The 27,524-nt window shown below is 36.9% G+C and overlaps 1 protein-coding gene across 1 annotated transcript; it reads right to left on the reverse strand.

Moving 5' to 3' along the window:
• Window positions 1-5,398: 5,398 nt before the first annotated feature.
• On the reverse strand, window positions 5,399-23,662 carry LOC148942432 (protein CFDP2-like). Its single transcript, XM_089103323.1, has 2 exons — window positions 23,564-23,662; window positions 5,399-5,812 (listed from the first exon to the last, which is right to left on the reverse strand). The coding sequence occupies exons 1-2, from the start codon at window positions 23,660-23,662 to the stop codon at window positions 5,399-5,401; spliced, it is 513 nt and encodes a 170-aa protein (XP_088959449.1).
• Window positions 23,663-27,524: the final 3,862 nt, after the last annotated feature.

The following is a 27,524-nucleotide window of genomic DNA, read 5'->3' on the forward strand; positions in this document are numbered from 1 at the left end:
GTTACTTATTTTCAGTCACTTTAGTTCCTTATTTTTAGTTCCTTATATCATTCCTAATTTTCTTTTCTGTTTTAATTTGGCGCTCGCTAATACCAAAAACTGCATACCAGCATGTGAAGATCTTTTACATTAAAAGTTGGATTCCTTTTCGTTTCTGATTTTTCACCAAATAAATGGTTGATAACTTTTCAATTTTCATGGAAAGTGGAATCAGGTTTCATTTTCACTAACTTTTGTTCTTTAAGAAAATTCTGAAGGCAAATGCTACCAGGAGGTTTGTTTTAGTCATTTGGAATTGTTTATTCCTTTTTCCTATTCAGGTGCGATGTTTCAATGCAGGTTCTAATAAAGCATATGCATCCAATTTAGTTCAAACACCAGAGAACCCTATTTTAGATGTCGCGATGACTTCAAACGCGTTAAAGATCAGAAGTCACACAGAATTTTCATCCATATGAACAGTTATAGTCTTTTCTGTTCACCAAAAATTTTACAGTGAAAATATTATTAAGGACCTATTCAAAAAAATAACTATTCATTGGAGATTTTGTCTAAATTTATAAATTTCGTCCAAAATTATAATTACCCAATATTTTTAACACAAAAATCATAACGCTACTAATCAATATACAACTATTGATACGTACAATTCAACATCAAGAAATCAGAGTTGGGTTTATGGGGCCGGTAGTCCACATCGTGTCTTTGATAGGCCTGTTCCTGGATTGAACCACGATCAGTAATTCAATTAAAAAAAAAGATTCTACAACTAAAAATAAGGACCAGCAGTAATATTTAAAACGAAGAAGTTATTCCGTCTATAAGGGAGGCTCCCCCCCTCAATCCCTCACTCTTTACGCTAAATTTTGACTCTTTGTTCCATTTCTTTAAGAAAAACTGCTGAAACACATTGGTTGAATTGGAATAAGAAGCTTTTTTTAAAGCAGCAAAAACTTCAGCGTATCTAGTGGGGGACTGCAGTGGGGGGAGTAAGGAGCAATCCGGCTCAATAGTAATCAAAGCTCTAAAAAAACGGAATTTTAATACTAATAGTTATATCGACACAAATCACTTATTATGCTGATTCCAAATATATAAGTTTTATTAAGTTTAATTTTACCAATCAAAAGCTACGAGCCTGAGAAAATTCGACTGGTTTTCAAAAAAGGGGGAAAGACCCCCTAAAATTCATAGAATTTTAATGAAAATCTCACCATCAGATTAAGCGTATCAAAGAACCCTGCTAGAGGTTCCAAGCTCCTATCTACAAAAATGTGGAATTTTGTAATTTTTGCAAGAAGAAAGATCAAGAGTGCGTGTTTATTTGCTTTTTTTGTCTGTTTTTTTTCCCAGGGTGATCGTATCGATCCAGTGGGCCTAGAACATTTTTAGAGGGCTCATTACAACGGAAATAAAAGTTCAAGTGCCCTTTTTAAGTAGCAAAAAAATGAAGGGCAACTAGGCCCCCTCACACGCCACTTTTTCCCCAAAATCATCCGATAAAAATTATGAAATAGCTATTTTGTTCAACATAATTGAAAAGCTCAATAACTATGTCTTTGGAGATAAATTGACCCCCCCCCCCAGCACTTGGGGAAAGGTATTTAAATTATAACATTTGCCTATTGTTTACATATAGTATTTGTTATCAGGCAGTATGCATACATATTCAGGATGGAGAAGGGGAGGAAGAATTTTTTGGCACAAGGGGAATTTTTTATGGAGAGGGAGTTTCCAGGGAATGCATTCTCCAGGGGAGATTTTATGCTGGGGGAATTTGCCAGAATTCCTATACAAAATATGTTTATATGTCTAGCTTTCTCTTTACCGATTCAATTTTACATGTGGAGATGTTAAGGGTAATTGTCCGGGGTAAGTTTTCGCCAGGATTGAATTGTCCAGGGAATAATTCCGTGGGGAGGGGGATTTTTCCGTGGAAGTGGAGCCAGACATCTTGGCGTTTTTTTAAAAAAAAAAAGGCCAGAAATGAAAAAAAAAATTTTTTTCAGCTGAAAGTAAGGAGCAACATTAAAACTTAAAACGAAATGAAATTATTATGTATATTAGGGGGGTTGCCTCCTCTTTAATACCTCGCTCTTTAAGCTAAGTTTGAATTCTCCAATTCCTTCAGAGTGACTGCTGAAACACAAGGTTCGTTTAATTACAGCAATAAGAAGTTTTTTAAATGCTAAGAAAGTTTAGCGTAAAGTGCGAGGTGGTAAGGAGAGGCAACCCCCTAATATACGTAATAATTTCTGTTCGTTTTGAGTTTTAATGTTTCTCCTTACTTTCAGTTGAAAAAAAAAAGGTTTTTAAATTTAATTATTTAATTAAAACTACAGGCCTTCTCACGTTTGAACACACAAGCCAGTGAAATTGTAAAAGAAAGCAAAATGTACCCATTTTCTGAGACTGAATGAGCAACGAGGTGGGAGAGAGAAAATGTAGCTCGGAACAATTAAGCCTAATTCAAAGCCTTTCTTACTGTGGAAAGAATACGAGAAAATTGGATGAACGTAGCTTATCATTATCAAACCTCTCACGAGGGACAGAGACCTTTGTCTCACTGTAATATCTTAGGTCACGCAACTCAGCATAAGAAACTGAGATGGCAAAGATATGAGATGGTGAAGCAACAACTAAATTTGATCATTCAAGACAAGGGATTATGGACGCTTGTATCCTGAATCGGGAGCGATAAAGTACATATGTTACTGTGAATGTCCGAAATCTAGTTAATGTAAACATTCACCGGTGTCCAAAATTACTTTTTCTCTGCTTGGATTCAATTAGCTTTGCGAATCAGCTTTTTCAGCCTTATGCAAGCTGGTGGTAAAAGTTAAAGTTAGGTTAAGCTGGGTTAGGTTAAATGATGCTATAAATCTCAGAAATGGGTTAAAAACCTAACCTAACCTAAGTCAACCTATTCTAGCCTGTCACCATCAAACTTTGCATAAAACTGAAAAAGTTGACTGGCAACACTGACAAAATTGAAGGAGAAAAAAAAAAGGAATTTTGGACATTCGCCGGTGAATGTTGAAATTCGCCAACTGTGGACATTCTTACTTACTTAGGTCCCGGCCATCCTCGTGGGACGTTTTGGGGCCACTCCTCTTGCTAGCTCATGCGTAAGGGCTCGGTACATTGCTCTATCTGGTGCGATACGTGATAACTGGACTATCTTTACGTTGTCGAAGTGGAAGTTCTCCATCCATCGTTTTCGTGGTCTGCCTCGTGGGCGAAGGCCATGAAGGGATCCTTCAAGGGCGATTTTCGGAAGGCGGCTCGGCTCCATTCGCTTGACGTGGCCGAACCAGCGCAGTTGTTGCTTTATAATTTTACTGAGTATAGTTTCAGTGGACTGGAGCCTTTCACGTACTTCCACATTTTTGATTCAGTTACTGTATTTGAATCCAGAAATGCAATAAAGGCATCCCACCTCAAAACCTAGAAGTTTTATTTTGTCTTCGGTTTTCAGAGTCCATTTTTCACATCCATAAATAACTATGGGGATTACTAAACTGTTAAATAGGCGCAGTCTGAGTTTGTTGGATAGGTGGTTACTTTACCAGAGGTTGGCTAGTCTTTGAAAGCTAGAGCTAGCAAATGCAAGTCGACTTTTCACTTCAGAGCCATGGCAATTATCTGAGGAGAGTAGGCTACCAAGGTACAGGAAGTGATCAACCGTTTCAACCTGTCTCCCGCCTATGGTGATAATGGGCGGGTTATCTAGTTCACGTCTCGTAGTTACCATGACTTTGGTCTTGCTGGCATTGATCTCCATCCCGAACGGCTTTGTGGTATCGTAGAGTTTATCAGCTTGTGCCTGCAATTCTTGTGTAGAGTTGGCTAGCTCATCAATATCATCAGCGTAGGCAAGATTCTCTATTAGCACCCCTCCTATTGTTGCACCATATTCCGACTGCATCATTGACAAAGCGGCATTCAGAAAGAGGTTGAAGAGATGTGGTGATAAGATGCAACGCTGAAGTACTCCTGACAACGTTTTTAACTCTTCTGACAACCCATCAACGGTTATTACTTGGTCTCGGAACTGGTAATACAGACTCTTTATTATTTGGACTATCTCATAAGGGATACCGTAGTGAAGGAGGATATGCCCTAGTCCTTCGCGCCATATCAGGTCAAATGCCTGACGGAAATCAATGAATAGTTGGTAGAGTTCTTGGTTGAATTCGATGTGTCGTTCCATGAGCTGCCGAACGACAAATATCTGATCGATTGTTGATCTTCCAGGGCGGAAGCCGGCCTGATATTCTCCAATGGCAAAGGCAGTTGTTGCTTGAATGTGACGGGGTAGGATTTTTGTCAGGACACGTGACTGATGGCTCGTGAGGCTGATCGGACGGTAGTTTCCGCACTCTTTCTTTGACCCCTTTTTGTGAATGGGTACAATGGCAGCCTTGCACCACTGACGGGGTACGTGGCCGGTTTCCCACACCGCAGACACAATGGCATGGTACACATCAGTTACATCATCCGATCCGACGTTAATAAGTTCAGCGGTGACTCCGTCTGGACTAGGGGCTTTTTCGTCTTTCAGTGACTTGATTGCTGACTCAGTTTCTGACTTGAATGGGGGTGGTGGTCTGATTTCTTGGTCGGGTATTGGGAATTGGGTTAGTATTTCAGGATCAACAGCTACTGGGGGATTCAGTTTATCGTTAAAGTATTCTTTCCATCTTTCAAGTTTCATCTGTGAATCGTAGATCTCATTTCCGTCTTTGTCCAGGATCACTGATGTTTGCGGCTCTTTTTTCCGGCTTAACTCGCGTACCATTCTGAAAACTTCTCCACTATTCCCCTTCTTGGACAGTACTTCGCAGTCTTCGCATTTCTTTTGCAGGTGGTTACGTAGTGCCTTTCTGATCTCTCGCTCTACTCTTCTCTTGAGGAGCTTGTAAGTATCCCAACTGTGACGGTCGGATTTATTGCAAAAAAGTCGCTTATCCTCGCATAGCGCAATGATCTCATCTGTGATCCATGGTTTTTCATTTGGAGTTTTTCTTCCAAGGACGTCATTCGCTGTCTCTATGATAGCTGATGTAGCCTGATCGGTCAGGAAGTCTATCTCATTAGCAGTGGTCAAGGAAGAATGAATTTTCTGGATCTCTCGGAATTTTTCAGATAGAGTGGAAGTGTAGGTCTGCCTTTTTGCGGGATCCCGCAGCAGATCCAGCCGGAATCTTGGGATTTTTGTTGCTTTTTGCAATTTTCTCATTCTTAGCTTGAACCTCGACATCAGGAGAGTGTGGTCAGAGTCGAAGTCTGCTCCAGGTAATGCTACTGTGTCTAGTACGGAAGACTTCCAGCGCTTCGATATCAGCATATAATCAATCATGTTCTCGGTTTTACCGGCTGGGGATCTCCAGGTCACTTAACGTCGATGGCGGTGTTTGAACATTGTATTCGTTACAAATAACTCGTTTTCTCGGCAGAAGTCGAGCAATCGTTCCCCTATCGCATTGAGTTTTCCGTGACCAAAAGTCCCCATTATATCGGATCGATCGGTATTATCCATACCTACTATAGCGTTAAAGTCCCCCATGACAATCAGTACGTCTTTCTTATGGATTTGGTCAATGACGCTTTGTAGTGTGAAATAGAATTCATCGCATTCTTCCTCACTTCTGGCGGAGTCTGGGGCATAGACTTGGACGACAGAGATATTCTTGGCAGCTCCCTTTAGTCGTAAGACGGCTATTCTTTCTGAGACTGGGGTGAAGGAGATTAGAGATTTTTTGGCAGTTGATGATACGAAGAATCCTACACCTTGTCGATGAACTCCGTCCTTGCGGCCGGACAACAAGAGGGAGGCTCCAGAGAGGTTTTCCTCACTCGTTCGGGGGAGGTGAGTCTCAGAAAGCCCAATAACATCCCAATTTTACCTCTGTAGCTCTCTAAGGGCAAGATCTAGTTTTCCCGGTTTGGCAAGCGTTCGGATGTTTAGTGTCCTAAAGTGTAGGGTAGTTTTTGTCAGAACGAAACAACCGTGTGGATTTTCACCCCGGGTGGGGGTCGTCCTAGGCCTAGGATTTTTGGCTGCCCTGGACGCGGTAGCATGTAAAATCGCATTTTCATCATTCAAGATTGGTTGTTCGTCGGTTACCCCGTACGCGGCAGCATGTAAAATCGCATTTTCATCCATGAAAATTGGTTGTTCGTCGGTTACCCCGGACGCGGTAGCAGATGTTCGTATAATACTGGACCCTTTTTTCATGATTTCAAGAGAGGTGGTTTCTTGGCTAAATGGGTGACACATATATATCATGCGATAGGGGGTAAAAAGATTTTTTGGGGCAGTATGGTAGCCATTAACGTATTTAGTATCACCCTGAAGAAGAATAGCCTCCAGAGACCAGGCTACCTCACGCAGAACCAAACTATTCGAAACACTGTGTAACTAAAGCCCTGTCAATATTTTTATCAAGCAGATCGTGGTAACGAACTGTAAGTAAGGAGCGACACGGCTCAGTAGTAACCCAAACTCTAAAAACCGGAATTTTGATACTCATAGATACATCAATAGAATCATAATTTTATGCTGATTTGAAATATATTAGTTTTATCAAGTTTAGTGTTACTCATCAAAAGTTACGCGCCTAAGAAAATTTGCCTTATCTTCGAAAAAAGGGGAAAACACCCCGAAAAAGTCATGGAACTTTAATGAAAATCACACCATCGGATTCAGCGTATCAGAAACCCCTACTGCGGAAGTTTCAAGCTAATATCTGCAAAAATGTGGAATTTTGTTTTTTTTTTGTCAGAAGGAAGATCACAGATGCGTGTTTTTTTTTTTTTTTTTTTTTTTTTACCAGGGGTGATCGTATAGATCCAGTAGTCCTAGAATATCGTAAGAGGGCTCATTTGAACGGAAATTTCTAGTTCTTAATAGTTCTAGTGCCCTTTTTAAGTGACCCAAAAAATTGGGTCCCACGCCCAATCCCACGCTCATTTTTTCCCAGAGTCACCCAATCGAAATTTTGAGATAGCCGTTTTGTTCAGCATAGTCAAAAATCTAATAAATATGTCTTTTAAGGATGACTTAATCCTCCACAATTCCCGGGGAAGGGCTGGAAGTTATGAACTTTGCCCATTGTTATATATAGTATTGGTTAATGGGAAGTATAAAGACGTTTCAGGAGGGATTTTTTCTGATGGGGGGGGGGGTATAGGAGGAGGGGGTTACGAGGGAGGATCCTTCCATGGAGGATGTTCTTTTGGGAGAAGGGACATTTCTATGAAGGGGACGCCGGATTTCCCAGCATTATTTAAAAAACGATAACAAATTAAATAAAAAAAAGTTTTTTTAACTGAAAGTAAGGCGCAAAATTAAAAATAAAAAAAACAGAAATTATTACTTATATGAGGGGCGTCGCCCCCTAGTCAATACCTAGCTCTTTTCGCTAAAGTTTTTTAGTACTTTCAAAAGAGCTATCTATTCTAATTAACCGGCCTTCGTGATTCAGGGGTTTGTGATTCGAACAAAATTCAAACTTTAGCGTAAAGAGTAAGGCATCGACTAGGGGGCAAACTCCCTAATTTACGCAATAAAACATACGAACATAGAAGCTCGTTACGTAAGTTAATTCGTAAGTTACGTCAGAACAAAATTTCAAGAAAGCCATTTAGGCAAAAAAGTAAAATTAATATGCAAATTTTGTCAACCAAAATCAAAGCTGCGTTAATTCAAAAACGTTCAGAAATTAAATAAAAAAAACGAGTTTTTTTTAATTGAAAGTAAGGAGCGACATTAAAACTTAAAACGAACAGAAATTATTCCGTATATGAAAGGGGCTGTCTCCTCCTCAATACCCCGCTCTTTACGCTAAAGTTTGGATCTGTCACAAAACTTTATTTTTTAAAACAATAAAAAAATTTAGCGTAAAGAGCGAGGTATTGAGGAGGGGACAACCCCTTTCATATCCGGAATAATTTTTTTTCGTTTCAAGTTTTAATGTCGCTCCTTACTTTCAGATAAAAAAACTTTTTTATTATTTAATTATAAATAGTAGCGTTGGCAATAGTAGTGTTAAGTTTCATTAAGTTTAGTTTTACCCAGCAAAAGTTACACGCCTGAGAAAATGTGCCTTATTTTCGAAAAAAGGGGAAAACACCCCTAAAAATTCATAGAACGTTAATGAAAATCCCACCATTTGATTCAGCGTATCTGAAAACCCGACTGCGGAAGTTTCAAGCTCCTATCTGCAAAAATGTGGAATTTTTCTATTTATTGTCAGAAGAAAGATCACGGATGTGTGTTTATTTATTATTTTTTTTTTCTCAGGGGTGATCGTATCGATACAGTCGTCCTAGAAAATCGTAAGAGGGCTCATTTGAACGGAAATTAAAAGTTCTAGTACCCTTTTTAGGTGACCAAAAAAATTGGAGGGCAACCTGGCCCCCTCCCACGCTCATTTTTTTCCCAACGCACCCAATCAAAATTTTGAGATAGTCATTTTGTTCAGCAAAGTCGAAAATCTAATGAATATGTCTTTGAGGATGACTTAATCCCCCACAGTTCCCGGGGGAAGGGCTGGTAGCTATGAACTTTGCCCATTGTTTACATTTAGTATTGGTCAATGGGAAGTATAAAGACGTTTCAGGAGGGATTTCTTTTGATGGGAGGGTGTCGGAGGAGGGGATTACGGGGGAAGATCCTTCCATGGAGGATGTTTCCTTGGGGGATGATACATTTCTATGAAGGGGGCGCCGGATTTCCCAGCCTTATTTAAAAAACGATCAGAAATCAAATAAAAAAAACTAGTTTTTTCAACTGAAAGTAAGGAGCAGCATTACAACTTAAGACAAACAGAAATTATTACTTATATGACGGGGTTTGCCCCCTAGTCAATACCTCGCCCTTTTCGCTAAAGTTTTTTTGGTACTTTCGAAAGAGCTGTCCATTCTAATTAACCGGCCTATGTGATTCAGGGGTTTGTGATTCGAACAAAATTTGAACTATAGCGTAAAGAGCAAGGTATCGACTAGGGGTAAACTCCCTAATATACGTAATTAAATATACGAAGATTTAATTTCTTTATGTAAAGTTAATTTGTAAGATGCTCTCGATCAAAAGTTTACAAAAGTTATTAAGCCAAAAAAGTAAAATTAGTACGCAAATTATGTTTTAATTGTTAGTGTTCAATGAGCCAAAATAAAAGCTGCATTAACTCAAAAACGTCCAGAAATTTAAAAAAAACACGTTTTTTTTAACTGAACGTAAGGAGCCACATTAAAACTTAAACCGAACAGAAATTATTCCGTATATGAAAGGGGCTGTACCCTCTTCAATACCTCGCTCTTTACGCTAAAGTTTGAATCTGTCAAACAATTTTATTTTTCAAAATAATAAAAAACTTTAGCGTAAAGAGCGAGGTATTGAAGTGGGGACAGCCCCTTTCATATACGGAATAATTTCTGTTCGTTTTAACTTTGAATGTCGCTCCTTACTTTCAGTTAAAAAAAAACTTGTTTTTTTTTATTTAATTCAGATTAAAGACGAACATAATTTAGAAAGAAAGAAATACAAAAAGTAAAAATAAACAAAAATACCACCCGCTAACAACAAACCGCCCCACCAAACAGCATGACTTCAACATAGCCACGTGCACTCCTCATCCATTCCAATCTATTTCAAAGCCTCCCTCTTTACACTTCCCCAGGAAGTTCTAACTTCACTTATTCCTTTCCTTATTACATCCTCCCACTCCATCCGAGGACGATCTGCTTTCAATTTAGCCTTAGATGGTCCTAGACAGCAGGATTGAACCACACTTTCCGTACAACCTACTATTTGAACTACGGTCGTTAAGTCGGGTACCCAAAACAATCCGTAGGCAATTTCTCTGGAAAGCATCTAGCAAATCTTCATCTTTTTTTGGAGCGTTTCTTTGGAGCTTCATGTTCCTTTTTGGAGTGTCATCCTCAAAGACATAATTTACGGACTTTTCAAATGCGTTGAACAAAATAGCTATCTAAAAATTTTTATTGGATGTTTTCCGGGAAATGGTGGGCATGGGAGGGGTGTTAGTTTTCCTCCAATCGCTTTTGTCTATTAAAGAGGGCACTATCCCTTCAAAGTTTCTATTACAACGCTCTATAAAAACCTTATATGCCCCCAGGGCATAACTTACAATCCTTGCCCTGAGGGGTTTGCGGGGGGGGGGATTGATCATCCTCAAAGACATAATATCCAGAACTCTCAACTAAGTTAAAAAAAATCTTAAAATTTTGATTGGATGTGTTTGGGGAAACTGTGGGCGTGAAAGGGGATTAATTATCCTTCTGTCAGTTTTGACTAGCCTGTTAAAAAGGGCAAAAGCATATTCAACGTACATTTGAGGTAGTCTTTTCTGAATTTTTTACGACAACACTTTCTTTAAGAAACCTTATATGGTTGTAGAGCATAGCTTACTGCTCTATCCCTAAGGGCTCTGGGGGAGTGTCATCCCTAAAGATCTAATTTCCAGAATTTTCATCTACGTTGAACAAAACAGCTATCTCAAAATTTTGATTGGATGTGCTTGGGGAAATGGTGAGCTGGAGAGGGGGGCAGTTCCCCTCCAATCACTTTCGACTATTAAAAAGGACACTAGCTCTTTCAATTTCGAATCGAATGAGCCCTTTTTGAAGTCTCTACGAAAACGCTTTCTATTAAACCTTATATGCCCCCAGGGCATAACTTAAAACCCTGAGCCCTGAGGGGTTTGTTACCTCAAAACCATAATTTCCAGAACTTTCAACTACGTTGAACAAAATAGTTATCTCAAAATTTTAATTGAATGTGTTAGGGGAAATGGTGGGCGTGAGAGGGGGGTAGTTGCTCTCAATTCACTTTAGTAGGGACCTATCAAGAGCTCGTGACGGGCACCACTGCTGCCATCTATAAATAAGTATAACGTTGACATGTTATAATTTATTCATGATCTAATGATCGATTCTAACGGGTCAATGACACCTAGGGGAAGTAGATTTCTGAGGAATTGATTTGTATAATGAAGGGGAATTACTGGTCCACAAAAGGGGAATTAAGAAACAATGTGGCTTCTTTGATCTTTAGGTCTGAGAGATAAATGGTCTTTAGTGACAGAGATAAATTAACATTCTATTTTTAAATATGCCTTCTCTGGTCATTAGGCTTAGTGATAAATTCTGGAATTAATATTCTTTCGAAACCTTAATAGTGTAGCTAGGAACACCTTAGAGATGAAGAGATTAACGCGTAAATTTTTTTCTGGGAATTTCAAATGTAACAGCGCAGGGATGCCAAAACAAAAGGAACACGCAGAAATTACGTTTAGGGATTATTTAGGCGAAACCGTTTGAGGCATTTTAGAAGATGATTTAGGCGAAACAGTTTGAGACATTTTAGAAGACGCTTTAGGCGAAACAGTTTGAGACATTTTAGAAAATGATTTAGGTGAAACTCCGTGGTCGTTATAATACACAAGTTCCATTTGAACAGTGTTGTGAGGTCCCCTAACCCAACCTCAAAGGGCCCCCCGGGCCCCCAAAGGCCCCCGGGCCCCCAAAGGGCATCCGGGCCCCCAAAGGGCACCCGGGCCCGTAAAGGCCCCCGGGCCCCCAAAGGCCCCCTGGGCCCCCAAAGGCTCCCCGGGCCCTTTTTCTAATACTTTTTTTGTGCACTTGAGACCCAGAAGGGTCCCCACATTTCAAAAGGCTTTATTATATCTTTTCAAAACAAGTTCCTTTCTTAACATCCCTCTTAAACCCATTTTACAAGTTAAAGTACTCATCCTTTTAACCCAGAACTTTACTTTACAACTTTTTGAACACCCCAACACAAAGCAATACTTTTCAAAGGCTTTATTACATCTTTTCAGAACAAGTTCATTCCGTAATGTCCCTCCTAAATCCATTTTACAAGTTGAAGTACTCATCCTTTCACACACAACTTTACCTTACGGCTTTTTGCATACCCCAACACCCAACAATACTTTTCAAAAGGCATTATTATATTATTTCAGAACAAGTTCTTTTCTTAATGTCCCTCCTAAACCAATTTACAAGTTGAAGTACCCATCCTTTTCACCCACATACAAACAGAGAAAGACAGGCCCCTTAGACATAGAAACCAACAAAGACAGACACTTCAGACATACAAACCCACAAAGACAGTCACTTCAGACATACAAACAGAGAAATAAAAGCGCTTCAGACATAAAAACCAACAAAGACAGACACTTCAGACATACAAACCAACAAAGACAAACACTTCAGACATACAAACAGAGAAAGACAAGCACTTTAGACATACAAACCAACAGAAACATACACTTCAGACATACAAGCAAACAAAGACAAACATTTCAGACATACAAACAGAGAAAGACAGGCACATTAGACATGCAAACCAACAAAAACAAATACTTCAGACCTACAAACACAGAAAAACAGACACTTCAGACATTCAAACAGAGAATGACAGACACTTCACATATACAAACCAACAAAGACAGACACTTCAGACAAACAAACAAACAAAGACAGACACTTCAGACATACAAACCATCAAAGACAAACACTTCAGACATAAAAACCAACAAATACAGACACTTCAAACATACACATCAACAAAGATAAACACTACAGACATACAACCAGAGAAAGGCATGCAATTTAGACATACAAACTAACAAAAACAGACATTTCAGACATACAAACCAACAAAGACAAACACTTCAGACATACAAACAGAGAAAGACAGGCTTTTTAGACATACAAACCAACAAAGACAGACACTTTAAACATACAAACAAACAAAGACAAACAATTCAAACATGAAAACAGAAAAAGACAGAAACTTTAGATATACAAACCAACAAAGACAGACAGTTCAGACATACAAACCAAAAAAGACAAACATTTCAAACATACAAACAAACAAATACAGACACTTCAGAAATACAAAACAGCAAAGACAAACACTTCAGACATAAAAACCAACAAAGACAGACACTTCAAACATACACATCAACAAAGATAAACACTACAGACATACAACCAGAGAATAACATGCAATTTAGACATACAAACTAACAAAGACAGACACTTCAGACATACAAACCAACAAAGACAAAAATTTCAGACATAGAAACACTTCAAACATACACATCAACAAAGATAAACACTACAGACATACAACCAGAGAAAGACATGCACTTTAGACATATAAACCAAAAAAGAAAGAAACCTTAGAAATACAAAACTACATACAAAAAAAATTCAGACACACAAACAGAGAAAGAAAGACACTTTTGAAATGCAAATAGACAAAGCTATACACTTCAGACATACAAACCAACAAAGACAGACAGTTTAGACAGCAAACAGAGAAAGAAAAGCACTTTAGACATACAAACCAACAAAGACAGACACTTCAGACATACAAACCAACAAAGACAGACTCTTTACATATACGAAGAAACAAAGACATACACTGAAGAAATAGAAGCAAAGACAGACATACACTTCATAAAAGCAAAACAACAAAGACATATTCTTCATATATACAAACAAAAGAAACATATACTTCAGTCAAGCAAACGAACAAAGAACCACACTGAAACCGTGCAAACCAACAATGGCAAATCCTTGAGAAATACGAACCAAGAAATACAAACACTTTAGACATACAAACAGAGAAAGACAGGCTCATTAGACATGCAAACCAACAAAAACAATTACTTCAGACCTACAAACACAGAAAGACAGACACTTGAGACATACAAACAGAGAATGACAGACACTTCACACATACAAACCAACAAAGACAAACACTTCAGACATACAAACAAACAAATACAGACACTTCAGACATACAAAACAACAAAGACAGACACTTCAGACATCCAAACCAACAAATACAGACACTTCTGACATACACACCAACAAAGATAAACGCTACAGACATACAACCAGAGAAAGACATTAACTTTAGACATACAAACTAAAAAAGACAGAAACTTCAGACATACAAACCAACAAAGACACACACTTCAGACATACAAACACAGAAAGACATGCTTTATAGACATACAAACCAACAAAGACAGACATTTCAGACATACAAACAAACAAAGACAAACTCTTCAGACATGCAAACAGAGAAAGACAGGCAATTTAGACATACAAACCAACAAAGACAAACACTTCAGACATACAAACAGAGAAAGACAGACACTTCATACACACAAACCAACAAAGAAAGACAATTAAGAAATATAGACAGACAAAGACATTCTCTTTAGAAATACAACCCGAGAAAGAATAATGATGCGGTCACACACACGCACAGTCAAAGGCACAATAGAACCACTAGCCAACCCGTACAGAAGAAGTAGAAATGCAAACCAACGAAGAACAGTTACACAGACATGACCACCAACAAAGGCCGGCACATCTGACATACACATCAACAAATACAAACAATTCAGACAAACAACCAGAGAAAGACATGCAATTTAGACATACACACTAACAGACAGACAATTTAGACATACAAACCAACAAAGACAAACACTTCAGACAAAAAACACAGAAAGACAAACACTTTAGACATACTAACACAGAAAGACAGGCACTTCAGACAGATAATAAAACAAAAACAGACCCTTGAAAGATTCAAACATAGAAAAACAAGCACTTAAGACATGCCAACAAACAATGACAAAAACTTAAGACAAACAAACATACAAAGACAAAATCTTCAGACATACAAAGCAACAAAGACAAATACTTCAAGCATAAGAACGAGAAAAGAAACATACTGCAGCCAAACAAACTAGCACACACAGAAACTTAAGACAAGCAAAACACCAAAAAAAAATTCTTTAGACATGCAAACAAACAAAGGGACACACTTCAGTCAAGCATACCAACAAAGACAGAGATTTTAAACATACAAACCAACAAAGACAAACACTTAGAAATACAAACAGAGAAATACACGAACTTTGACATAAAGACAAGCAAAGAAAAACAAGAATAGGAATACAAATAAATAAAGACAGTAAGTTTAGGCATGCAAACAAACAAAGAAAGACACTAAAGCCATACAAACCAGCAAAGACATACATATTATATATACAAACCAACAAAGACAAACACTTCAGAGATACAAACAGAGAAAGACAAACACTTTAGACATAAAAACAGAGAAAGACAGACACTTCAGACATGCAAACCAACAAAGACAGACACTTCAGACATACAAACCAACAAAGACAAACACTTCAGACATACAAACCAACAAAGACAGACACTTCACGCATAAGAACCAACAAAGACAGACACTTCAGACATACAAACAAACAAAGACAGACACTTCAGACAAGCAAAACAACAAAGACAAACACTTCAGACATACAAACCAACAAAGACAGACACATCAGACAAGAAAACCAACAAAGACAAACACTTCAGACATACAAACAAACAAAGACAAACACTTAGAAATAAAAACATAGACATACACGAACTATGTCATACAGATCAGGAAATAAAAATACAATAGGCATAAAAATAACTAAAGACAGGGAGTTTAGGAATGCAAACCAACAATGACAGAAACTATAGCTATACAGAACCGCAAAGACATACATATTAAATATACAAACAGAGAAAGACATGTACTATAGACATACAAACCAACAAAGACAGACACTTCAGACATACAAACAGAGAAAAACAGGAAGTTTAGTCTTACATACCGACAAAGACAGACACTTCAAATACACAAACAGAGGAATACAAGAACTCTAGACATACACACCGGCACTGACAGATGCTTTGGATATAAAAACAGAGAAAAAAAATTAATCTATTCACAAAAACCGACAAAAAAAAACACTTCAAACACAAAACATAACAATCAAAAGCAGTTCAGACATACAAACAGAGAAAGACAGTCACTTAAGACATACACACCAATAAAACAGTCACTTCAGACATAAAAACAGAGAAAGACAAGCACTTTAGACATACAAACCAACAATGACAAGCACTTCAGACACAAAAACAGAAAAAGACATGCACTTATGACATTCGGAAATAAAAATATAGTCACTTCCGAAATATAAACCTAGAAATGAACTCATTTGAAATACACTCTAGAAGAATGACAAACATTTTCGATAAGCACACAAGGAAAGAAAGGAAGTTTAGACATAAAAACGAACAGAGAGAGACATTTCAGACATAATAAAAGATAAAGACAAACCCCTTAAACACAGAAACCAGCATTTAAAAACACATTACACACACAAAGCATCAAAGACAAACACTTAACACATACAAACCAGCAAAGACATACACTTTACACATACAAACTGAGAAAGACAGACACTTTTGACATACAAACAGAGAAAGACATGGACGTTAACCATACAAACCAACAAAGACAGACACTTCAGACATACAAACAGAGAATGACAGTCACTTTAGAAATACAAACCAACAAAGACAGACACTTCAGACCTACAAACCGAGAAAGACATGCACTTCAGACATACAAACCAACAAGGACAGACACTTCAGACATACAAATAGAGAAAGACAGGCACTTTGGTCATACAAACCGCCAGACAGACACTTCAGACATACAAACCAACAATGACAAACACTTCAGACATACAAACAGACGAATACAGGAAGTACAGTTATACAAACACCCAGACTAGCACCTCATACACACAAACCAAAACAGACAATAGCTTTAGACATGCAAACAGAGAAAGGCAAACTCATTATACTTACGAACATAGAAAGACAGTCACTTCAAACATACAAACATAGAAAGACAAGCTATGGAGACATACAAACCAACAAAGAAAGACACTTCAGACATACAAACCAACAAAGACATCCGTTTCAGACAAACCAATAAACATAAACCCATACTTTAGACAAAGAAACATAGAAATACAGATACTTCAGACATACAAACCAACAAAGACATACACATAAGATATACAAAGCAACAAAGACAGACACTTCACACATACAAACCAACGCAGACCGACACTTCAGACCTACAAACAAACAAAGACAAATACTTCAGACATGCAAACAGAGAAAGACAATCAATTCAGACATACAAAGTGAAAAAGACAGTCACTTCGTACATACAAACCGACAAAGACAAGCACTTCAGACATACAAACATAAAAAGACAGGCACTACAGACATACAAACCAAACCATACAAATACTACAGACAAGCGAACCAAATGTAGCGATAAAAAAATCAGATTGGCCTTATAGTGGTAATAAAGATTGACCGCGTCAAATGTAATTTTATGCTTTAAAGCTGTGAACTTACACCTTATAAGTTCTCCGATAGTGCCACTTCTAGCACTCAAGACAGTGCCATATGTAGATTATGATTTAAAGCGGTATACCGATCGCCCCACTCGCTGAAAGTGAGAAAATAAACTGCAGAATTGTGGTAGGTTAGGAATCCTCCAACTATCAATCCGGGAGCGTGACCTTGCTTCCTCGAGTTATCTTCTCGCCAATTACCTCTAATGTTATGTAGAAATCAGATCCCTGGGAGCGCTACCTTGGAGACATACGAACTAATTACCTGCTGTGCGACTAGATATAGACATATAATATAAACACAAGTAGAAAAGCAATAGTTTTATTATGACTTACATATTTAGGTGTACAGCAGTGGTTCACTTCAAATGACAACGACAAAGGCAAGGATAAATTTGCTCTCAAAGATAATGTTGATGACAATAGAGACACTCCATAATTGAAACGAAAACAGTTTTTTTCACTATATCACACACAAATAGAACTCCTGTGCATTACTAGCTTTGTTCACGATTGGCCCAAGTCCTGTGGAGGGGGCCGCTACTTTGTAATTATGTTCGCAAACTCACTACATTATGCGGACTATTTATCCAATCATTTTGTTTTAAATATTTCGATGATTTCAACGTTCACACTCTCTTATCACTTAGACTTCCTGCGAAACTTTGTATTTAGTAGTTTTTTGTATTACCAATCTTCTCGGCGAAATTCAAAACCGTCTGGCGTCATTGTTTGACTGAAGCTAAAATGCAATCTTAGACTCTTCGAAACGGTATTTGAACTCAATTAGGGGACGTTTACAAAGACAAAGACAGACACTTCAGACATACAAACAGAGAAAGACAGACATTTTAGACATACAAACAAAGAAAGACAGACACTTTAGAAATAAAAATAAACGAAGAGTAACACATAACACATAAAAACAGACAAGGAGAGAGGCTTCAGACATGCATCAATAAGATGAAGAACAACTTAAATCTGAAAACAAACAAATGAAAGCACTTAACATAACCAACAGACACTTCACACGAAAAAATACAGACACTTTAGACATACAAACTGAGACAGACAAGCACTTTGAAAACAAACAAGAATTTAAAAACACTTTAGACATCCAAACCAAATGTAGCGATAAAAAAAACAGATTGGCCTTATAGTGGTAATAAAGATTGACCGCGTCAAATGTAATTTTATGCTTTAACGCTGTAAACTTACACCTTATGAGTTTTCCGGTAGCACCACTTCTAATGCTAAAGACAGTGTCATATGTAATATTATGATTTAAAGCGGTATACCGATCGCGCCACTCACTGAAAGTGAGAAAATAAACTGCAGAATTGTGGTAGGTTAGTAATCCTCTAACTATCAATCCGGGATTGTGACCTTGCTTCCTCGAGTTATCTTCTCGCCAATTACCTCTAATGTTATGTAGAAATCAGATCCCTGGGAGCGCTACCGTTGGAGACACACGAACTAATTACCTGCTGTGCGATTAGATATAGACATTTAAAATAAACACAAGTAGAAAAGCAATAGTTTTATTATGACTTACATATTTAGGTGTACAGCAGTGCTTCACTTCAAATGACAACGACAAAGGCAAGGATAAATTGGCTCTCAAAGATAACGTTGATGGCAATAGAGACAATCCATAATTGAAACGAAAAACAGTTTTTTTCACTATATCACACACAAATAAAACTCCTGCGCATTACTAGCTTTTTTCACGATTGGCCCAAGTCCTGTGGAGGGGGCCGCTACTTTGTAATTATGTTCGCAAACTCACTACATTATACGGACTATTTATCCAATAATTTTGTTTTAAATATTTCGATGATTTCAACGTTCACACTCTCTTATAACTTAGACTTCCTGCAAAACATTGCATTTAGTATTTTTTTTTATTACCAATCTTCTCGGCGAAATTCAAAACCGTCTAGCGTCATTGTTTGACTGAAGCTAAAATGCAATCTTAGACTCTTCGAAACGGTATTTGAACTCAATTAGGGGACGTTTAATTTCTGTCGGAATTGTCTTTAGAAAAAGTCTTAATTGTCTTTAGAATTGTCTTTTTGTATTTTAAATATATCACATTTTACTCACGGTACATATTACCCTTCCCATTATTTAATGACGTCCCGTCATTATGACTTGTTTGCCCTTGGGTTTTTGAAATATTCGCGATTTATTTACTATTTGTCCTACGTAATTTTAATTGACATTGTATTATCTTATACTTTTATATACGCTTAATCAGGAGTGCTAAAATTTTCTCTATTACTTTTCGTATTTTATTATACATCCCTATCTAAAATTCATCTACCGGACTAAGATTATTTATGGTCCTAGCCTAGCTAATATTCTAAAGATTTTTTTTTCTACATCTAACACTGATTATTTTTACCTTTCCAACAAGGTTAGGGCTATTCTACCTTTACATAAGATTTTTTTTTGAGAATTCACCTTTTACAAGTTTTTTTTTATTTTGCTGACTATAGGGCACACTGCTTTCTATCTACGCTAAATTAAATATATAGTACAACAACGCTACATGTAACTCCATCTGAACATCTAACACTATATACAAGAACGATTTAGAACACACTATATTGGGTTTACCACGTTCACTGGTAACATTAGCACACTTTCACTGGGGATGTTTGCTACGAAACATTATTGATAGGATATTGGAATTTTTGAGTTATCGAAGTTATTAAGATGTAACGTATGTAAATTCACACCTATTTCATCACCTTCGAGTCTCTCTAGCGTACTTAATCCTTCTGTTGTAAATTATGGTACTTCACTCCTTTCGTCTTGGAAAATTTTTTAAAGCACTTAGAATATAGTTTCTTCATGGAACAGTTCGAGCATGATTGTGTTCACACGATAAGCTTTCTGTAATTGTCAACTGGGAAATGATGCTTCCAACTACAGGTGTGGGAATATGCTATCAGAGTTCATTCTCACCTGCTTTTTGATAGTTCATAGGGTGCCTTAAGGCACCTATCATTAAGGGGTTGAACACTGGGAGTGCGTTCATTTTCTTCTCAGCATATCATTTTTGGGATATTTTAAGGCACATAGAGAATGTATTTCTCGTAAAAGATTGTTCATTCGTGCACTTAGGGATCACAGTTCTCTTATAAAACTGTTAGTGCATGGCTTGCGTCTATTAACCTTTGCGGTGATTCCTAGGTTAATGACGGGGGAATTGAAGTTTGGATTTGGAACAGGTCGACATCAAACTATAGTGACTCCTTCAACATATTGTCTTTAACTTGTGGGAGGGGTATATTTTCACTGAGGGGTTAGTCACTGGGGTCAATTTCGGTTTCTGTAATTCAATGGTTGGTTTCCAGGTCAATTTTTCAGAAATTATCTCGTAATATTATGAGATAAAAGATATATGGACTTTCAACATAGATGGGATAGAATTGGTTCCGAGAGATGGTTGAGAGGGATCTTACGCTCGAATAGGTGTCATATAAATAATTTTCATAATCATCCAATATCATGAATATACAGTCAAGTGGTGCAAGTGTCCATAAGGATTGTCATTGGTGATATTTAGGTACTTATATCTTGTACTGGTCGATGGGGTTCTCAGGATTTATGTGATTATATATTTCGATAATGCACTGGATACTGAGATTCAAATATAATATTAACTGATACGTAATATGTTTCGTGGTCGAGGAAACCACGATCAAAGGTAACTATTATTTTCGTAGACGAAGCTGGGATGAAAATTGCCTGGAGTGTAATGTGAGTACTCTTCGTTGGTTGAGGTATGATGCAAAATAGATGCTACAAGGTTGTATCTGCACTGGACTACGCATTGTAATGATCGATTTCCAATATGTCGATCCACTTCCTGTATTAAAAACAACGCGGCAGAATCAAACGTTCTTTAACACAAATAGTCATAATATATAATAAACAATATGATTAGTTACAATAAATGGTTAACGTTATACTACAAGGTAATATCAAGCATATGCCAATGTTAATATGCATATATTGTTTTTGACAAACTGGCATTATTATTTCTCTTATAAGAGATTACTTCTCTTAACTTTAAGTAATGTGCCTTATTATTTTCGTCGGCATACTTTATTATACACAATTTAACTTAATCTTTCTCAGCACTCATTTAATTCTATATTAGATTTAAAATAACAACTTAAATATAAATTACTCTACATTATTCAGTTTGAGGTCTAGTTTTACAACATATTTCATGCCTGCATTGTTCACGCACGTCCGTGATGTTTAAGAAACACATGTTGCAGCATCGTAACCGCAAGGTTTTACGTAAACGATCTAAAAATGAGGGAACAAGACATAGCAAGGACTAGTGGAGACCTCTATACCCACTCGTTTTCTAATGTCTTCCCTTTTTCTTGGCTTAGACGTTCTCATGGGGTTCCGGGTTTAACCTCTGCATTTCAGCATTCCCCGTGTTCTTCTCTTGGTTTTCGCCTTCTTAGTCTCAGGATATTTCCATAATTAAAAGTCAATAAGGATCTCATGGTCAGGGAAGTCGCAAATACGAAACATACGGTCAGTAGTATGTTCCACCAGAAATTGAATGAGAATAATCTATATCTATTATCCACATACTTTAATCTCTGGTCCTCGTTTGTAAATAGGGGAATCTGTATTCCCCTATTTACATCTGTATTATTTTACATTTTAATCTGTATTATTTTTGTAAGCAGTAATGTCCCTTTATTCTTTTCTATTTTGGACCATATTGAGGTTTTCATTTCCTCACTCTCTATATTGGGAATAGTGTATGACAGGTTAATTGCCTTAAAATTGATTATTTTAGGACTTATTACATTTGCGCTCGTGGTAATTAATGGCGTTCGAACAGTGGACTTTTTAGTTACAAGTCGACATTCTTGTTTTATGATTATCGTACCCACATCTTGTAATAGTAATTCTGTTTTGTAACTTGGGTGTATTCTTTCTGTATTATTATAACAAGACAAAGTTGCAACAATTTCTCTTGGAACAGAAAATAACCAAAGATCATTTCTAAGGTGTATGAATATTTCTCGCTTAGTACTTCCTAACACGGCTTCGCAAGACTCTGGTATTTCTTCCCATTGGGTGTGTTTTAAAAATATATCTAGCATACAAGATCCAGATTTGACATTATAAATAGGTAACATAAGCTGGCATACTAGGTTTTTGAATAATACGCACTCTTTTAAGTCTTGCGGATTGGCTAGGGTATATTTTCGTCTGTCTTGATCAACAAGCAAATACTCTGCTTCAGGTGTGATAGTCATAAATAAATTTGTCTTCTTTATATTCGCAGGGAAGGTCGAAATTTTGTATAAGTCGTATATGGATTGTTGGTTTATCAATGGAATCGTTACTATTGCTAATAATTGTTCATTTATTTCCGTGATGTGGATTTCTAATTTGGTATAGTAAAGAAATAAGTTTGATACTTCTGGCTCTACGGGTAAATGTAAGCCAAACGTTAGGTGCGTTTTTATTTCGTCTAATATACCTTTTAGGTTAGAAGGATCTACTAGGTCGTAAGACAAGGTTCCTCCCGTGGGGGCAAATAGTGCAAACTCGAACTTACTAACATCTGTCACCAGAATTAGTAATGACATGGTAATTATATCGAGTGATACCATGGTAAGGCTCGCGTCTGTCACCACGCGGTCCACTTCGTTCCTTAAATAATTCATTACGCTTACAGTTTTTGAGATCTTCATAGATATCATTTCAATCTTATCTCTAGGGTAATTTGCTACAGTAGCTTGTATCTTCTGAACCTTTAATGTTACGTTCATGGCATTCTTCAACTTTTTTACATTTTCCCTCAGGCTGTTTAGGTCTTCCTCCGTTGTCAAACCAAAAAGGTGGGAGGCGAGTTCTCCGATAATGGGAATTAGGCCTGTGGACCTATGGTACTTATTTCTTCGAATGAATACTTCAAAAATCTTCGTGGTACTTTGTTTTAATTTGTGTATTTCCGTATTAAATAATTCAAATAAGGCTTGCAGTCTTTGTCTATATAATATTCAAAAGGTTTGATGGGTTGAAACTTTTTGGGCGTTTTTCTCATTTAGATAGGGTAATGGTTGTTCGTTTATCATTGCGTAAATTCCATTATAAGGTTTTCTTTGCCTTTGACTCAGTAATTTGGGGTTTTGCATGGATTTCACTGCAGTGAAGTCTCTCGATAAGTATTCAATATTATCCACAGATCTTTTCCTTCTGTCTTCCTTGGTGCTCGTCCCAAGTGCCATGTCAACTTCTGCCATTTTCTTATCAAAGTCATCTATTACGAATTTTGATTTTTGTTTTGGGACAATTGAAGTTGGAAACTCTTTATTATCTTTACTATGCATTATTTCACTGGCCTGTAATGCTTTGTCCGACATTAGGAATTGAAATATCGATTCTTTGAGGTTATTTGTGTTTTTTCTAGTCTTGTTACTTGTTGAAACAAGGTCTTGAAGGGTTTGGGGTCCAGTTTCATAAAAATTTTCCATGCGTCGTGGCTAGCTAGCAATGAATTTTCATGCTTGAATATTACTCCATGTTTTAAAATAGTTTGGGTCGCTGCGTGAACAACGAGGATTATGATGATATTCTTAAGCCTCATCTTATTGTTTGTTTCTAGAATTAATTTATCATTAATTTTACCCATCCTTGCAAAGTTCGTTTATTTACTACTTTGTTATTATTATATTTTTTTTTCAAAGACACTTTAACTTTTAACTTAGGTTATTTTCTTATGTAACCGTTTTATGGCATTGGCCAAATAAAACTGATTTGTAGGCGTAAAACAGAATAAATATTTTAGGATTAGATAGGTTATGGAAGTAAAGTTGGGACTTCCAAGCTTTATTTTGGTTGTTATATGCCTTTATGACCGGTTGAGATTTACCTTTACAGCTTAACTAATAATCGCTATACAATATAATTTTGGATTGAATTTTTCGAGTAAGCAATACATAAATAAGTAAGCTAGCAGCACATAATTACACTGTTATCCTATAATTTTCTGTGTAGGCCTAAAATTATTATAATCTGCACTAAGACAAAATAGTTTATATATATGTGATTAATTTATTCCACCATTACCTACTAATAGGTGGTTTTGAGTTTAGAATTTTCTCTTAATTTTCTTGTTATTATTTTTTTGGCGTCTCTTTTTCTTTGGTAAGTTTTCATACGTTTCAGAAATAATTTACTACCGAGGGATTTGTATTCTTCAGATTCAGGGTAAAATAAAAATTGTTTGTAATATTGAATTTCATCTAAAGGATGATGTATGCCTTCATATTTGACGCATTGGGGATTTTTTTCAAGGCTATAGTTAATTTTGGGGGCTCTGCATTTATCAAGAAATAAAAGGTCTATTTGAGTGAGTCCCTTTGAATAGAAAAACTTGATAGTTCTTTTTGTGTGCGTTTTATTAATAACTGTGAGAAATCGATTGGTTTTACGCTTTTCTCCTATATTTCGTTTTGACTTCTTCTATAGCTAAATGGTACTTGAGGGTATTCTCGAATGCTAAGGCATATTTATAAGTTTGGGGTGCATACTCTTTAAGATTGTAGGTCAAATCCCATTCTTTTGCATATATCTGATTTTCTTGTTCGTCCACGACTAACATAGCTGCCGAATATATAATGTTTTCCTTCGCGTTCATTATGGTAATGAACACAGTATCAATTATCGTCCTTCGAATAGGTTTTGATTCCATTGTCATGATCTGAAAATGTTCACAATTGAACCACGAATTAAGTGAAAATGTTCGCAATTAATAATTATGAACAGGATCATCTCACAATTAGACTCTTCTGTACTGGTAATAATTTGTTTTTTACATTAGCCCTTATTGGAACGAGGGTTGATTTTTTCATAGAAAATCCGAGGAAAGCGCCAAAACCCAGAGAATTAAACACTAACTGGGATTTGAGTTCCTCCCCAGGCTTCCCACGAACCGTGGTCCAGCACCACTTGTCGTCTTCCGTCGACCACGCGCTTCTTACCTCGGACCTTTCTCGTTAGATACTTATAACTTGAATTAAACTATATCGCTTTACAGTTGATCGTACTGCTTTGGGGGTACAATTTGGGAGTGCAATATGAGACATTGTTATTTTTATGAAAACTCTTAGCCCAACCTTTGGGTTGCTCCTTATAATTAATAGTGCCTCTATAAATTTTCGATTTAATTTCTTCCTGGAGTCGGGGGATTTGGGAGCCAGTCTACCGGCTAGAAGTGTGGCCCGGGAAACTTCAATATCATTACCCACCACACTCCGAATCATCAGGTAACGCTACGACTTCTTTCAGTTGGATTGGATGCATCGTACTCGAATGGTACGTGTAGCTTTATGAATCAAAGTAAATTATTCGAATTAATCATATGCAGTGCTACTTTTTAACAGCAATTCGTTTTCTGGAATAGATATATATTTAACAAAATTTCTCTACAGCATTTTTAAAATTATGTAAATTTTACTCGTAAATTAAAAGCTTCTAAATTAGTATATCTTTATTACGCCTATCCCTTAATTTTTTTTTGTATTTTTATGGGTACTTCAATATGTCCGGTTTCTTAACCGTTCTACCTAACTGTGTCGTTACTTTTTGTTCTGTTTCTTGCGGTTTTTTGTTTTTAGGTTTTGCTAGCGAGATAAGATAAAATTTTTGGAATTGTTTTTTAAAAAATTATTGCCCTTTTAATTTTGTTTCATTCGCGTGTGCGGCTGCTGAAGTTGATTTTGATTCCCCTATTTCTTTAACTTCTATAAGGTATAATTCGCCGTCAGACTCTTCGGAACTGGTTTCCGACGAATCCACATTAGAAATTTTAGAGGTGGCAATTTTTGAGGTATCACCTGCCCTTCTTTCGTAAATTTCTACTCCTCTGGAAGTAGAAGGTTTATTCTCTAAGTCCTCGCTTTGAGTTTTCAACTCGGGAGATTTTAAAGACTCTTGAGAGCTTTGAGAGGAATCAAAAGTTTTCGCGGGGTTCCTCCACTTTTTAAATGCCATGTCTTCAGGAGGATGGGGCATTCTTTGCACTAGTGTTTCCCTCCATGAAGTCCATTGTTTAGGTTCGACCTTGGACACAGTTATATCATGATATTGTCCTTGCTGGTCATTCTTGGGAGTTTTATTCTTAGACAATGTACTTTGAATCTTTTTTGTTGGGAAATTTATTAAATCCATAGCTTCTCGCAGATTTGTTTTAATTGAATCTTTGGGAGGAGTTTTGTCTACAATAATACCCGTAGTTTCTACAGCTCTGATCAATTCTTCCTGCAATGTCAGGGGCCTTTCTATTGGTGTTGCAGGGTAAACCATATCGTCTGGAAATCTTGTGGGGGGACAAGGGGTCGAAATTCCATCAGGGAAAAATTGGGTTTTTGGAGATATTGTAAAATCTAATTCTCCCGCGCTCTCCGATGATGAACCTTTTGGATATTTTGGCGTTTTTACTCTCTCTTGTATTAGCGATTTCTCTTGGGAATAACTAAATTTTTCATAGCTAAAAATTCTTCAAAGTTTTCCTCATCACTCTCATCCTCGAAATAGTCTTGCTTGAAATTAAAAGGTTTTAGCTCTGCCAATCTTGATTTAGGGGGCTTATTTTCGGTATCTGACGAATCAGTAGAGGAAGGACGTGATACCCATCTCTCTGGATATTTTGCTCTTTTTGTTCGGCTAACATGTGCCTTGTAAGTTCTTCCACTATCGGGGTTCACCATTTTAAAAGTATAATCGTTATCGTACTTTTTGACTATTCTGTACGGTCCAGAATATTTGTTGGAAAGTTTTTTGCCTTCCGTTTTTGCCTCGTTCTTTAGGTAGACGCAGTCTCCTATTTTGAAATCTATACTCCCCTTTAAAAATCTATTTTTTTGGGTTGGTTTCTTAGCTCTTGGTTCATTTTCCATTTTTCCAACTCTTGCTTAACTATTTTATAAGTTTTCCTCATCCTATTTATGAATTCTTGTTTGCAATCTTCTAAGTTATTGTAATACTGCCGAGATTAAATAATATCATCAAACGGGATTGTAAAATCACAACCAAAAACGAAATTAAACGGATTTTTCTTGGTTGTTTCTGAATAAAAAGTATTGATTACGTTAGTTAAATAAG

Source organism: Artemia sp. Qi Xiang Cuo, chromosome 17, assembly GCF_049724085.1.
Source record: "Artemia sp. Qi Xiang Cuo chromosome 17, ASM4972408v1, whole genome shotgun sequence".
NCBI lineage: Eukaryota > Metazoa > Arthropoda > Branchiopoda > Anostraca > Artemiidae > Artemia > Artemia sp. Qi Xiang Cuo.